The sequence below is a fragment of the Mus pahari genome, chromosome 1 (assembly GCF_900095145.1).
Source record: "Mus pahari chromosome 1, PAHARI_EIJ_v1.1, whole genome shotgun sequence".
Taxonomy (NCBI): Eukaryota; Metazoa; Chordata; class Mammalia; order Rodentia; family Muridae; genus Mus; species Mus pahari.
The window spans coordinates 142,192,637-142,208,573 of record NC_034590.1 but is presented as its reverse complement, the minus strand read 5'-3'; the positions used below and the strand labels follow the sequence as shown (position 1 = coordinate 142,208,573).

Below are 15,937 nucleotides of genomic sequence, written 5' to 3'. Positions count from 1 at the left end.
GCAGAACTCCCTGATTGTGCTGAAAATGCATCACTTGGAACCTGCCTTGTCCTGGCTATTCAGATTACTTACTGTCCAAAATGGTTTCTAAAATCTGTAATCAACTTTACCTTTACTGTAGTGGGTTCAGGTTCCTTACCTTCACCTGCCAGATGCCTGTCAGCACAACAGATTCAGATAATGCATCACTCCCTAGAGAGCTTCATCGGTAAATTATGTCAAGTTGATACACTTTTCATGAAGTCTATCCCCCACAGGAAAATTATGGCGTTATCAAACTAGGGATAGGATAATTGCTGTCACGCCTAGACAACTGGTTTCCATCATAAAACAGAGGTGACACTGACCTTGAAAACATACTTTGTTGTTTCAAGTTCATTGATCTATTACTTCTAGTCGAAAAATAATGAGTTAAAAAAATGAACAGACTCTCGTGGGTTAAACCTGGTCCATGCAGGTTTTCATAGCTGAGTCCCTAATCATGGGACACTCCTGAGTTTACAGACACTCCAGAGTAGAGACAAACCATTACATTCTTTTAGAACAAATAACCAGCTGTATACCTCATATGGTACAGCCCACAGTCTGTGGAAAAATACTGAAAACTCTTATTAATCAGGCCACTAAGGTAGTCTGACACTGTTGATTGTAAAGTCTACTTTAATTGCCCTTGCAAATGTACAAAAATGATAACTTAATAAGCTCCATAGAATATTAAACTGAATTGGGAATTTTTTTAAAATTGCAATAAATCTCATATCCTGTTGATATTACATTTCCTTACTGAAATAAAGATCTAGTTGAAAAATATTTATACCTGGTCCTTAGAGAAACAAGAAAATTGAGATGTCTGGTTTATTTTAATTGGTGAATTATCATAATAGAAAGGTGATAGAACATGAAAATAACATGAATAACCCTGTCACATTGTTTGTAAGCTTTTAGTTTCATCTCACTGGAAAACTAATAAGGAAATGTTACTTATCTACTGATATTTAACGATGTGATACATCCATGATGTGGTGTTTTATTACGGAGAGTAAAAAAATATTTTATTAAGAAATGAAGTGCTAATTAAACGGGGGGGAAAAATCCAGTACATTTAGTAACGTCTAAAAACATAAACAACAGAAATGGTTTCTGTAAGTAGCATGAAGACCATAGGGAGGCAGTGTTAGGCACACGTCATGCTTCAGGCTGAAGTCGCAATGCACGCTGTAACACTCTGGGCCTTAGTAACAGATTGTTTGTAAACAATGAAACAGTGATAACTTCCGTGTTACTTCTTAACTTTATGTTTCTGCTTTCAGATCTCCCTCCCCTTCCAGAGGAAGTTAGCGATGCCATAGCTTTAATGTCTGTTTTAGCTGCAAAACTCAATGTTCACTTTCTGTTAGAAAATCTAAAGCAGGTGGTATGCAATTTCTCTTGATTTGGAATTCTTTAAAGGCAAGTAAATTTGGAACTCATGTGTGGGTGGGTTAACGGAGGTAGTAACCCAAGGAATTTTCCTAGATTATCCCATTCTGGGCTAGCACGGTCTGCGTAGCCATAGCTCGCAATTACCTCACTGCCCTAATCATCATCATCATCATCATCGCAGCCTCGTTCTAGTGGACTCTTTGCAGTGCCAAAGGGACTTTTGTTTGATCCTGATTTGGATTTTCAATGGAAAGTAAAACCGTGAGGTGAAGAGACAGCAGCTAAAGCAGGGAGTGGAGCCAGTGCATTGCTGAACGGAAGGAATCTGGTCTGGAAGGAGGGGGACCTGAAGCAAAAGGAAAGGGGATCGATCCTTTGCTTAAGTTCTTTGGAAAAATCTTGACTCAGAAGCCCAAGATTTTCCCATTTTTCCCAGCCAGGCAAATGTTTTGTTTTGTCTTTTAACAATAGCATGAAGCTGGAGGATGAGAGCCTTTATGATGTAGGCGGGTCTTCACTATTGTCTGTAAGCTTGTGTCTCTTCTATCGGTTTTACTCGCTACAAAGGGACCTAGTTTGGAAAGGTTTGGCAGTGCCTGGCACATTTGCAGCTGTTCAGCTGCAGTGAAACGCCCAAACGTGGACTGATGAAAACAGGATTCTGTGTAAAGTAAAAAGTCTGCTCCTGGCTATGTCATATGTTTTTCTTTATGTGTGCATGGAGGACTCTTGATCCAAGTAGAGTATGTAACAATACAGACCAGGCTCTTCCAGTCAGTACTGCTGGGTGGAAGTGGGTGGGTGACAATAGTTGCTAGAAGGGACAGTAAGACAGCATCTGCAGTAAGTGGGTCCCAAAACATTGTGGCATCAGTTTCATCTCTAAAGCATTAGAGATGACTCCTTTCCCTGTGATAGGGAACATTCCCCATGTGAAGTTAACTGTGTTGTATATTCATAGCAGTGAAAATAAACTCATGTGATGTAATGTTGCAAATATGCTTTGACAAAAAAAAAAAAACTGTCTTTTGTCTCCTGTTTTCTTCTGTTGTTGTCAGTAATATATGAAGAAGGAATCTCTCTCTCTCTCTCTCTCTCTCTCTCTCTCTCTCTCTCTCTCTCTCTCTCTGTGTGTGTGTGTGTGTGTGTGTGTGTGTGTGTGTGTGTTTTAAATTTGTTTTGTCTTCCAAATTGTACCACCTCTGGGAATGATCTTTAACAAATACTATGCAGTGGAGTGAAGACATCACATAAACCTTGTAAGGATTTTAATCAAAAGAATATTATAATTTGCCAAATACTGCAATTAAGTTGATCTGACATTGAGCCTTCCCAGTATAAAAAAAAAAAAAAATCCACTGACAAATATCTGGTCAACAGGAGGCAGCCAGGGTTTTCACTGGCATGTTATGAAGGAACTAATGCTGTCCTTTGTGCTTATGGGCCTTGGCAAGGCTTTCGCTGTTGCCTAATGAGCATGGGTCTTTGGGATGCTCTGGGGAAATTTCTCATACTGAATAAGCTCCAGGAACAGGAGAGAGGAATCTTTACAGGAATGGGACACTGAGTAGTTTCTCGGCAACTCTAATTTGGGCAATGATTCGTCCTCCGTGAGGACATTTACAGAAGAGTGAATGCCTCCTGAGAATCTGTTTCAGTCACTTCCAGGCTCTGGATTGCGAAGGTTGTTACCTAATTCTGTTTTCTGGCTGTGGCTAAGAGCACGGTGATGTATCATCTCTCTCTCCTTCCGTCACACACACCCAAGCTCAGGGAATAGTTGAAGATAAGAATCTTGTCGGGAAGTAACATCAGGACATGTGTCTTTCTCTCTTGGAGCCTCACACATTCCATATTTTCTGAAGGCAAAAGTGATGAATATGTCAAATTTAAACCTTCTAATAGAAGGCCTAGAATTGACTGCAGGCGCCCCAGCCTTCATTCATTATAGATAACAGAACTGTTTGATTCTTTGACAGCAAAAAATCACATGTAGTTCAGAAATTAAGTGGTAAAAAAAACAGTCTAAGTTGCGATATGCTGCAGCAGTCTAAGTGACATCCACTATCCTGAAGGACACCATCCGTAATTAAAGTATCCTGAGTTCTAGGGAAGGAATCGCGGCACATTATTGTTAGTTCAAATCCCACATGTCCTTAATTTATTTCTATGTACTAACATCTGTTCTATTTGCCAACCAAATGTTCTGCAGATCATATTCAGGTATACTAGGGTAGTTTTAGATCAGCCCAAAGTGCATGGATAGAAACTTTAGGCAGTTGCTAATAGTTAAACCTGACTAAAATGAGTATCTTACACATAATTTAAATGCATCTTAGGTAATGATCATCTTTCAAAAAAATTATTAGTAGTGGTCATCTTTATTTTACCTTTCTATAATTTAATCTCATCATTTACTGTAACCCAAGGAAGCTGATTTATTTCTCCTGACAATTAAATGGAAGTAGAATTAAGTTTCTCGCTCCTGCCTATGTTAAGTGAGGAGTGAGCTGAGGTCTGCCCAAGCCAACTGGCTTCCAAGAATATGTTTCAACCATGTTGCTATTTCCTTAGCTATTCTTGGCTTACATGAAAGGCACAGGCCCTAACAAATGTGGCTACCTTGATAGCTCACAGAAAATTCAGCGGTAGGAAATCAAATGGATTTTCTGACTATCAAAAGACAACAGTAGATGTCTGATCAACTAACTACCTACCACAAAAGTTTTGTTGCTACCATAGAAGATTCTGAAATAGAGGTGACCACCACCCGGTGCCAACCTCTGAGCTCTCTCCTGTGCTCAATAAGTGATTGTATAATTGGTTGGAAGGAGAAAATAAATCTATAGACAATTCTAGGCTAAGGAGAATATTCTCTAGAATAGAACCAATGTGTCTGTCTAGAGACTAGATTACCTATTTTGCATTTAATGATTGAGTGAAATCCGTGTGATTGTGAGTAGAGATAAATTTCAAAAATCAAAATAAAATAAAATAACACTTTTGGATAAACCCATCCTTTTCTGAAATTAGATAATAGGTGTTACTATTAAGAGCACATTTAAGGGCCTGGAAGGGCCAGTTACAAAATGGAGGCAAAATATATGCTGTTGCCCCATCTGTACAGAGAGTTAACAAGAAGAATTTAGCTGAGAGAAACTTTCCATTTCCTGGAAGAAAGCTACAATGTACTTCCTGAATGCAGGGAAGGCTTGCATGGCTGTGGCTGCACAGCAGAAGGTGAAGTGCAGTTCTCCTCTGCATGAACATTGCCTGACTCTTTTCAAGGGATGCACTTTATGACTAGATTGACTAAATAAATAAAACTATATATATATATATATATATATATATATATATATATGAAATAGATTTCACTTTCAGAAGAGAATTGACCTAATGAGATACTCAAAATTTGCTAAGTTAATTTTGCACCTTCTATTTCTTTTTACTAACTTAATCTACAAAACCATTCATTCACCCTGCTCTCCATGAATTAAAGACTGGTACTTTCATGCCTGATTACCAGAAGCATTTTTGGTATGACAACTAAATAAGAGATGGCCAGTGTCTTGCTTATAAGAGCTGTCAAGTTTTCCTTTACTTATTTAATTTGAACATTTGATAATCAAGGGTGTATGGTATGTAGCTCCTGATGTTTTGTCCATAACAGTTTAAGCAGTGTCATAAGACAGTAGTCCCTGGGGTTAGTTTGAATTATTTCTGTGCTGAGTAGGCAAATAAGCATTATTGTTCCCACTTAATGCTGCTTTCTCTATGTATGAGTATATATTTTTACTACATTTGTATTTATTTGTCACACAAATTACTGAACACACCAGGCTCTATTAAATCAGAAACTAATTTTAAATAATGTATTTTATGTGCAAGTAAGTCTTCATTTAGTACATTGTCAGGGTTAGGGTTTGCATTTATCATAGACCAAGACTGTCTTCTACATATAAATCTCATTTCTAAAATCTCTCACTCCATTTTAATTCATTTCTGTCTAAATATATCTGTAGGTCCAGTGAGCCTTATTACATACTGTGTGAAAGCAGAGGACGTCTAGGCATTTTCCTGGGTGCTTTGAGAGCTTGGACTCTGACTTGAACTAGCAACCAATTCATCAGCTTATAGGTGTATGTGTTCAATATCTCTAAGATCCCTACATTACAGAACCAAGGACTGGGAAGGTCAAAGTCATGGGCAGAAACAGAACCATAAAGCTATGAGCTTTTGCCTGTTAATTCTGGTTTTCTCTTATATCATTATTAAGTCCCAAGTAGACATTATCATCTGATTAAATCTCATGTTGTTACATACACAGTAAAAAATAATTCAGTTATCGATTCGAGTCCATCTATGTTTCCTGAAATGCTTTTATAGATTCCCCCAAGAACTGATAAGCCTAACCTCAGGCAGCAATACAAGTACACTCAAGAGCAGATGAGTCCAGGAAAAGCCAGGAAACATCATTTTTCCATGAATCAGGACATTCTGAGACCTTAGTTAGTTTTCCCTAGAGGCCTAGATTTCTGAAGTTAATTTTTATGGTAGATAAAGTGAACTAAAACAAACAGGGCCACATTTGCTTTATTCAAATGGTTCTCAAGTACTCATCTTACTATGTTTCAGTCACATCATCTTTGCCTAAAAGTGTAGGTAATATTGTCTGCTTTATCAAATGATGTAGAAATAGTTGTATTATTGTAATAATCAATGTAGGAATACAATAGTAAGTCTTATAAGTCTGGGTCTTGATGAATCACTCATCCAGTTGCTGAGACCCAGGGAAACAAGCTGATGAAATAATAATAATAATAATAATAATAATAACATCCAATTCTCTTAATACAAAAATAGGAAGTAATTGATTCACAGATGCTACATGAGACAGAGATACAAGCGTAGTGGTTAATAAAGAACTCCTTCCTCTATTGATAATAACAGAAGGACTAGGAATCTGAAGACTACTGTCTGTTCCTAAATCAATTTGAGTCTTACACAGCGTAGATTAGTGACTGTGGAAAGAGGAGAAACAGATGCACGGGTGAAAGAAACGCAGATGTCCCAGGCTGCGTGTGTCCTAGCCTCATCTCCACACCTCCGGGTTTTTGTTTTTTGGTTTGTTTTTTTTTTTAATTATTTATTTACTTTACATCCCAATCATAACTTCCCCTCCCTCCTCTCTTTCTAGTTCCCTCTCTCATCTTAGGCACTCCTGTGGCATAAAAGCAAAGTTGAAAAAAGGGAGTAAAATTCAAGACAATTTTGTAATTTTTCAGCTGTCTTAACTGTCCAATATTTCACAGCTTAACAATCGTCCTATAAGGATTAACAAGGCTCCATTGTCTCTAATCACTACCATCCCACATGAACTTTATCATTAGGAATGTCTGAGAAATGATACATTCCCTATGTCTGCCTCACCCAACACACATATACAAGTTTCTGCTTTTTTGTTTGTTTGTTTGTCTGTTATAGTTTGCTTGCTCATTTTCTGTGTTTGCTGGAAATTGACACCAGAATCTCACACTTATTAAGCATATGCTCTATTTACAAGTCACAGTCCAACCTTACTTACGTTTTATTCATCTATTTGTGGGTTTATAGGCTTCAGATGATTGTAACTGCAACATATATACTAGTATTTATACTTTTCTGGAAAAACATACCAATCATTTTCACCCCATTACTAAATTAGTAATAATAATATTTAAGGTGATGGCCCATACTAACTTAAGAGCAGTTAGAGAATATACTTTATACCCCTGTTATAGAGTAAGCAACCAGACATTGTGAACTGTACATGTTACTAAAGTGCATTTTTATTATTCACTTGGCAATCACTGGGAGTTTCTCACGGTGGGGACTTGGGGTACCAACCCTACAAGTAACTGTTTCGCTTGGGTGTAGCAAGGCTCGGGCAGCTTTGATGTTCTGCCGAAGCTGGGAATCCATCTACTCATTTGGATGCACTTACAGCCCGAATTTACAAGGCCAAACTGAATGTCAGCGGTATATTCAAGGGTTTAAGGAATAATACCATAAATTAAACAGATAAAAAGGCAGTAATCTAACAGTCTGAGTGTACTCTTTTTGCCCCTGAGATCTGTAGATCTAGCGAACACATTACTATTCAAGAATGTTCCTTTTATGAATATATGAGGATTATTAGTTCTGACGTGGCATTTTAGTAGTGTTTTACTTCAAATAATGTTGTTTTGAATTAATAAAAGTATCAATTATCCTAATCTGGTAGTACACATGTATAATCCCAGTTCTGGAGAAGCTAAAGCAGAAGGATCACAAGGTTAAAGCCAGCCTGGCTTATGTAAAAAGGCTTTGTCTCAGAAAACAGCAAAGACAAAGCAAAAACCCAAAGGGAAGCAACAACTGCATTAATGAATGAACCAGCCGTTGATGTGTAATCCTAAAACTCCAGCAGCTGGCTGAGGAGTCAGAACCAACCATTGTTTCTTTAGGTTTATCCTTTCAGCTTCCTTTCATGTTTGTTTTATGAGGCTGATAAAATAGCATTGGGGATGAAGGTTTCAAAATATCTTGTTTTAAAAAAAAAACTCTGCATTTTAAAGAAAAACAGATTTTTGTTTTTGAAAAAAAAAAAAAAAACTGGAGAAATGCTAATAGGGATGTGTTTATCTAGACAACCAGGAAGTGCTCCAGTGCCTATAAACCCTCCTGGAGTCTGATCTCAACAGATGCCCTTTGGACGCACCTGTTGAGTCAACTCTGCCCCTGCCTCATTAAGTGGGCTGGAGGTTTCACGTTCCAAGAGCAGCCGGTATTTGGAATGTTAGAAATGTGCCTTTGCCCCTTATGTTCCGTTCTAGCTGCTCAGGTCCTGCACTGCTCTGGTGACCTTGGGATTGGGTAGTTAATGAGAGAAATCGGCAAACGCTCTTGGATTCACCAGCTTTGTCTATAAAGGTTTGTTCAAAGTAGCCGAATTCACATGATAAGCAGATAAATAAAGACTGGTGTTTTTCTGCCTGTTTTTTTTTTATCCACTCTGAGTTGTCTGTCAACGAGGGACTTGTTGAAAAGGTATAATGGTAATTGTACATCGAAGGGAGTTGAAATCTTGTCTAAGAAGCTATCATGTGCTTTGCAGGATAATATGTAAAGGTGTGTTGGATTATACTAAAAAGTGCTATAACACCAAAAGTGTTAAAGATAATCACTGCACAATCTGTGTGCATACCATTCCCTCAAGTGTATTCTTCATGTAGTGCATTCTACAGTACGAGAATGAATCCTGTTAGCCTGAAGGTCAAAGGTCATACATAGTGATTTTTCAACACTTCTGTTTTGAGACAGCTGAATGATCTCCTGACCTGGCTTTAGTCAGTGGGCTGCTCATCTCCACTTTAAGCCTTCCTGCCCTTTCTAAAAATAGCGGGGGATATTTTAAGCAACTCATACTCGCTTTTCTCATTGGACAGAAGCACATTTTGGCCTCTTACCCCTGTCAGATTGACACTTGGGCAGTTAGACCTGGATGCTAGTCCATGCGTCTTGCCACTCATATAAGAGGCTTGCAAACCTAAAGACCCCAGGATTGCTAGCAGAGAGGCAGTGAACAGATGTGAGGGGAGGAAAGACCTTTCTTAGGGATGTGACTATGCTCCTGGAATCCTCCATCTCAGACATTTGCACCTCAGTCCTCAGCTTTCCGGATCTGTTTTTTGTTCTTTTTCTTTTTCTTTTTTCTAAAACCTGGCTGTGATTTCACTCCAGCGACACCCCCACTTGTCTCTGGATCCTGCCACTCCTGATAAATACTGATAGAAGACACTGTCAATCTGTGAATAAGGGAAACTAATGAGAAACTGCTATCTAAAACCTGAACAGCAGCAAAGACAAAACCAAGCAGACCCCAAAAATCCAAAGCCAACCCACAGGAGAGCAACTCAAATTATCCACACTCGCAAGAAGACCCGTAGAAAAAACACCAAGATGTGACTGAGTTGATAACGGGGCCGTAGCGGTCACTTGATTGGCGTGCACTGGATACTCTGTATTTTTCCCCTTTGAAAAACAAGTGCAAGTCTGTGTTATTCTAAACAGCTGGGACCAAAAGATTATGTGTGTGAGAAAACGCAGATTCTAAAAGCAAAATGGAATTGGCGCGGGTCAAGCCCATGCCGCCGTCTTGCCATTCCAGTACGTTCATACGTGGTACTCGTGTTTGCGCATCTAAGAAATTTCCATTTTTTCACATCAAAAAATCCAGATATGAAGCCGAAGCTGCCTTCTTCGCCAACCTGAAGCTGTCTGATTTCAACATCATTGACACCCTCGGAGTCGGAGGTTTCGGACGCGTAGAGCTGGTAGGTGGCTTTTCTTTAAATGCTTCGCAAAGCTTTTCTCCCCTCCTCACCATTTTTCCCTAGCCTAAGAGCTTCTTCTCTTCCCCCTCGTTTGCCTCTTATTGTTAACTATCATTGCTCTAATCAGAAGCAGACACCTGCATGCAGGCATGTCGGAGACTGTTTAACGGTGTGGGCTAGGATATGCAGTCAGTGGACTCAAACTACGAACCGCCTCATAGAAAGCTCTTCGTACTGAGTATTTACACATTCAGTTAATGAGGAGCCTTAAGTCACTGTTTGCCCCCCTGATTGTCTATGGCCTTCCTTCCTTCCTCAGTTCTGATCAGTGCTTATTAATTTAATTATGCCAGGATTAAGTCATTTTAAATGTAAACACAGAAAATAAAGTGTAATATATATTATATACATACATATTTATATACACAAAATAAATGTAGTGGTAGTAACTCTGTAATTCTGTAATTGTAAGTACCTAATTAGATTATAATGATAATGGTTTGGATGCTTATTATAGTTTATTTCACATTATATAAACTTCATGTAGTTTATTTCACTAGGTAAATAAATACACATTATGGGACATGATAAAGACACTTTTGTCCAAGTTCATTTGTTAAGCACATTGAATGAATGTGGTATTGAAAACCATAACAACAGAGCTCTATTTTGTATTTGCTAGAAAGAGGAATGTAAAAACGGACTTTTTTCGAGAAACAGTAAGAAAGGGAGTAGTATATAATGGTGAGTGAGGTAGCTGCATTCCAATGCTGTGGCTTTAGAGAATACAGAGTCACTCCCATCTCTCTGCTGGGCATGGGGGAGTCCCTGGTAAGAGACTCCAGTACAGTGTGCTGGGAACTCCCCAGTGCTGTGTAAAGTGCAGTAAACAGTTACTGTTGTTACCCGAGGTCAGGAGGAATCCCGTCCGTCCGTAACAGTCAAGTGAGCCAGAGCTATTCTTGATGTCTGTTTGTGTTGCGGTTAGTCTCTCTGGCTTTGACACAGGAAAATGTCATTTGCTGAAGTATTAGAAAAGACCCGAGAACTAAGGTGCGTTCCCCTGAATCTGCATTGTACTTCCCATAACGTGGCCTGAAGCTGCCCTGATAATTACTATTTCAGACATGAACATCTAGAATGCGTCTGTGAGGCTCTGGCTGTTGTTAACCATGGGTATAAAAATCCAGTAAGGGTGCAGAAAACAGTCAAATCTTTCTGCTTTTCTAAACTTCACCTACCAACTAATGGGGCCTGCCCTAGTTTCTGCTGCTGCGATAAACGCCATGACCAGAAACAACTTAGGGAGGAAAGATTTGGGGGCGATTCACAGGTCTAAAGTCCGCCTTTGAAGAAAGTCCGATATGGAACTCTATGTGGAACCCGGGGGCAGGAACTAAGCAGAGATGAAGTAGATGAAGTAGACGCAGGCTGCTCGCTGGCTTACTTTTTGTGACTTTACTTTCTTTTGATTATTATCATTTTTTAAAAAAGATAGTTACGTTACCTCCTTCCATCCTCTCCTTCCTCCAACCCTTTTCTTCCTCCTTCCCTCTCAAATTCATAGCCCAGGACCACCTGCCTAGGGTGGCATCACCTAGTGGGCTGGGCCCTCCCATAACAACCATTAACCAAGAGAATTCCTCAGCTGTGCCCATAAACAGAGCTGGTGAAGACAATTCTTCAGTTGGGGTTACCCTTCTCAAATGATGCATGTTTGTGTAAAGCTGACAAAACCTAGCCAGCATGGAGTCGGACAGTTTTTTTCAAGAATTTGAAAAGTTATAATTTTGATGAGTTTTAGTGCCTCGTGGTCAAATGGCAGCCTTGTAACCGCACAGTTTGGCTCCGGAGTGTAGGAACAGAGCGCAGCACTGAGAAGACAGCCCCTCACTGTGATGACTAGACATTTCTCAGAGCAGCGGTTCTCAGCATCTATGGTGCAACTCCTCCGGGAGTTGCATATGGTATCAACTCCTCCCAGAGTCACACATCAGATAGCCTGCATATCAGATATTTACATCAGGCTTTGTAACAGTAGTAAGATTACAGTTATGAAGTAGAAGTGAAATAACTTCATAGTTGGGGGTCTGAGGAACAACATGAGGAACTGTATTAAAGGGTCTCAGCATAAGGTAGGTTGGGAACCACTGTCTCAGAGCACGATTCGGAGGGTATTTGATATAATTCCTTAAAACCAGTTTTCAGGATTATGGGCAAGAGAGGGAAAGATGGCTCAGTGGTCAGGAGAACTCAACTCTTAGCACCCACTCTGGACCCTGCCTCTAAATGATGTCATGCTCTCTCTATCCTCCACCACAATGCTCTCACTTACACATGTCTTTGTGTGTGTGTGTGTGTGTGTGTGTGTGTGTGTGTGTGTGTGTGTGTGTGTGCGCACATGCACACATACACACACACACACAACTAAAAATAAAATCTCTAATAAAGACTATGGACAATGAAATAGCTGTTTTACTTGACAAAAAGCAATCATTATATCTACAAATTGCCAGAGAATAACTTCAAGTTAACTGGTTGGGGAAATACAGAGATTGCCTGAGGATGTTTGAAATGTTTCTTTATAATAGCTTTGGAAAAAAACAGTTATGGGAGCACTTTAAGTTGAAATTTTTAATACTGGCTTGAAAATTGAAAACTCATATAAAATTCTCTGAAAAACACATACAAAATTAGGGGAAATTTAATAATATAAAAGGAAATATCATTTTAAAAGACCAAATCTATGCATATGTAATGTTCATTTATACATGTGCATGTTTGTGTGTGTATATATATATATATGCATAAATATAATATATAAAATTTCCATCTCAGGGGAGATACTATACATATCCACCTGATTTTCTCTGAATACTATACTTTACTGTTTTTTCTAGGTACTTAAAAACCAATACCCCTGTCTTAGAGAGATAGTTCAGCGGTTAAAGGTGTTTGCTGCTCTTCTAGAGGACCCAAGTTCAGTTCCCAGCATCCATATCAGGCAGCTCACAGCCCCTCTAACTTCCTCCAGTAAATATGAGACCTCTTCTAACTTCCCTGGAAACCTGCATTTGTATGCACATACCCACATACAAGTGCACACATGCACATGTAATTTAAAATATTTTTAAAAAGAATAAAAGAAAACCCAACTCATTCATCTAGATTCAAAATGTAGCTATTTTGCAAAATGCTGATATAATATTCATAAATCCTCAGTGGATCATTAGAGACAGTGCATCCAATGGGATCAGAGACGTGTCCTTAAACTCGGAAGTCACAACTTGTGTGATCTTTCACAACCTAAAAATATATTAGAGAGTACGTGGAATAGCTAAATGCATAGATTTTTAACACATAGAAACACAGTTCTGAACACATTAATAGAAAGTATGTAATATTTACAACTTCAGCCAACTAATTGTTATTTACCAATAATAATGAAGGAAATGACATTTTTAAAAATAGCACAAAATTGCATTGTAGTATTCTAAACACTTCCCAGGTATGAGATTATAAACTCTCCAATAGTGTCAGGCCTTGGGACCTCCCCTTGAGCTGGATCCCACTTTGGGCCTGTTGCTAGACCTTCTTTTCCTCAGGCTCCTCTCCATGTCCAGCCCTGTAATATTACTGAGGCTATGGAATGCTCACAAAAAGGGATCTATCATGACTGCCCGAAAGACCCAACAAGCAGCTGAAAGAGTCAGATGCAGATATTTGCACCCAATCAATGGACAGAAGCAGTTGACCCCTGTTGTTGAATTAGGGAAGACTGAAAGAAGCTGAGGAGAAGGGCAATTCTGTAGGAGGACCAGCAGTCTCAATTAATCTGGACCCCCAAGATCTTTCAAACACTGGACCACCAAACAGGGCAACCATACACCAGCTGATATGAGGCCCCCAACACACATAGAGTAGAGGACTGCTGGGTCTGTGTTCATTCAGAGATAATGTACCTAACCCTCAAGAGACTGGAGGCCTCAGGGAGTTTAGAGGTCAGGTGGGGTGGGAGTTGGGGGTATCCACGTGGAGACGGGGTGGGGTGGGGAGGGGGCATGGGATGTGGAGCATTCGGAGAATGGATTGGATATGGAGTGTAAAAACTGAATTACAAATAAAATTAAATTAAAAAAAATAAATAAACTCTCCAATGAGATATGAAGAGTTTAGAGATTTGAGATTTTAAGCTCCATGTCCTAAAATAACTAAGAGCTTAATAATTGTTTGCTTGATGTGCAGACGGTGCTTGCAGCATTTTGCACAAGGATATGCCCAACCTGTTGATCTTAATGGTTCCTCAATTTTTGTTTTGATGGTTTAGACAAATTTAGGTGCGACCGTATCTCTGTCAGGAGAATTTCTAAATAACTTACTTTTGTTTTGTGGAGATAAGAACATCATGAGAAATTTAAATTTTATTCAGAGTACAGCCTCCTTTCTGATATCTGCCTTCTGTCATGTGTTTTGCCCATGTTCTTAACTAATGAGTTTTGTAATGGGTTCAGTATGACGTATTTACTGTATGACTTCCAGAAAACCAGTTCTGTTTGCAGTGTCACTCATATGTATACCATATGTGTATACCTTCAGTCTTTAAGTACCACTATAAGGAAATTAAAGGATACCATAACTATCCTAATGTGTAATGGTTGTAAAATAATGAGATTGGCTTTAAAAGTCATATGTGAAAATGTGTCCCCTCCCCCCCCCCACTTTGCAATAACATCCATAATCTGTTCCACTTTTTCTTTTTCTTTTTCTTTTTCTTTTTCTTTTTCTTTTTGGTCAGAGGCACTGCTTTCAAAAAAGATTGGCCCACAGTCAGACAAACAACTTTGTAACCTGCCAATGTTAGTGGGTTTTTTTACCCTGTATATTAATTTATTCTGTAGTCCTAAGATTTCCTGTACCGATAAACTATATTTAGCTAATAATATAAAAACAATATATAAAGCGTTATTTTCTGCATTACATTTTTTTTCTGTATCATGTATGGGAGATTTGAAAATTTCATTAGGGAAAAATTACCCCTAGCTTTGGTAACTTGCAGCTTGCTGCAAAGAGAAAATGAGATCAAACCATAGGCAAAGCAGGAGCAGCACAAGCTGGTGCGTGGAGGAGGAAGGCTGATGCTCAGGTAACGTGAGTGATGTATCATAGAAAATATCCATGGAAACCAAAGCGTGGGGATAAAGGCTGGCTGACAAAGTCACACTCCAATCTAAAATGACCAACCTTTCACTTGAAGCCTGCTTTATGATCTTCAAGTTCACTTCCAGTTTGTAATTCTGCTCATGTAGCTTGTCTGGGAGGAGAGCCCAGGGTTTGGCTCATGTCACAGGGAAAATGTCAAGGTGACTCATGGAAGATGTCCACACAGTGAGAACTGTCATTATTGCCCAGAATGACAGACTTTTATTATTATTGTTGTTGCTGTCGTTGTTTGGTTTTAACTGAGAAGCTTTGCTGGCTTTAACAAATGTTTAGATTCTTCCCTCCACTGCCATGAAACAAAAGAGGATTTTTTTAGTTTCTTATCTAGTTGCTGTGATAGATTACCCTGACCAGAGCACTTTAGGGGGAGAAAATATTTGTCTGGCTCCCAATTCCAAGGTGCAGTTCATCATTGCAGGGAAATCAAAGCAGCAGGAACACAGGCAGCGTTTAGAGTACAACCACTGTCCAGGGCAAAGAGCAGCAAGGTGATGCATGCCTACCTGTTTTCAGTTTTCTCACTATAACTCAGTACTGGAGTTCCATCCTAGGAAATGGTGTCGCCCACAGTGGGCAGATCTTCTCACCTCAATGGATAAAATCAAAACAACCCCCAGACACAGACCCAGAGGCCAGGCTGTTCTAAAGAGTCCCTTGAGTCTAGATTGTGTAAAGTTGACAATTAAAACCATTACAAATCCTCTACTGAAAACAAAACAAAACAAAAATGTTCTAGATCACAGAGATGGCTCAGGAGGGGAAAAAAGAAACATTTGGGAAAGTCTGAAACCTGGGCTTGATCCCCAGTAAATGTGTAAGCAAAGAACTGACGCCATGAAATTGTCTTGTAACCTCCACAAGCACACAATGGCATGGCATGAGTGTGCCCCAACATACCATACACAACAAATGCACACACACACACACACACACACACA

At 39.2% G+C, this 15,937-nt stretch overlaps 1 protein-coding gene across 3 annotated transcripts in view; it reads left to right on the top strand.

Annotated features, from left to right (window-relative positions):
- Positions 1 to 15,937, top strand: part of Prkg1 (protein kinase cGMP-dependent 1) — a 1,174,992-nt gene that overhangs the window by 1,109,411 nt on the left and 49,644 nt on the right. For all 3 annotated transcript variants that reach the window (XM_029531419.1, XM_021187092.2, XM_021187085.2), the window contains one exon: positions 9,683 to 9,779. In XM_029531419.1, coding sequence (XP_029387279.1) covers positions 9,683 to 9,779 — 97 coding nt within the window. The remainder of the gene's footprint in view (positions 1 to 9,682; positions 9,780 to 15,937) is intronic.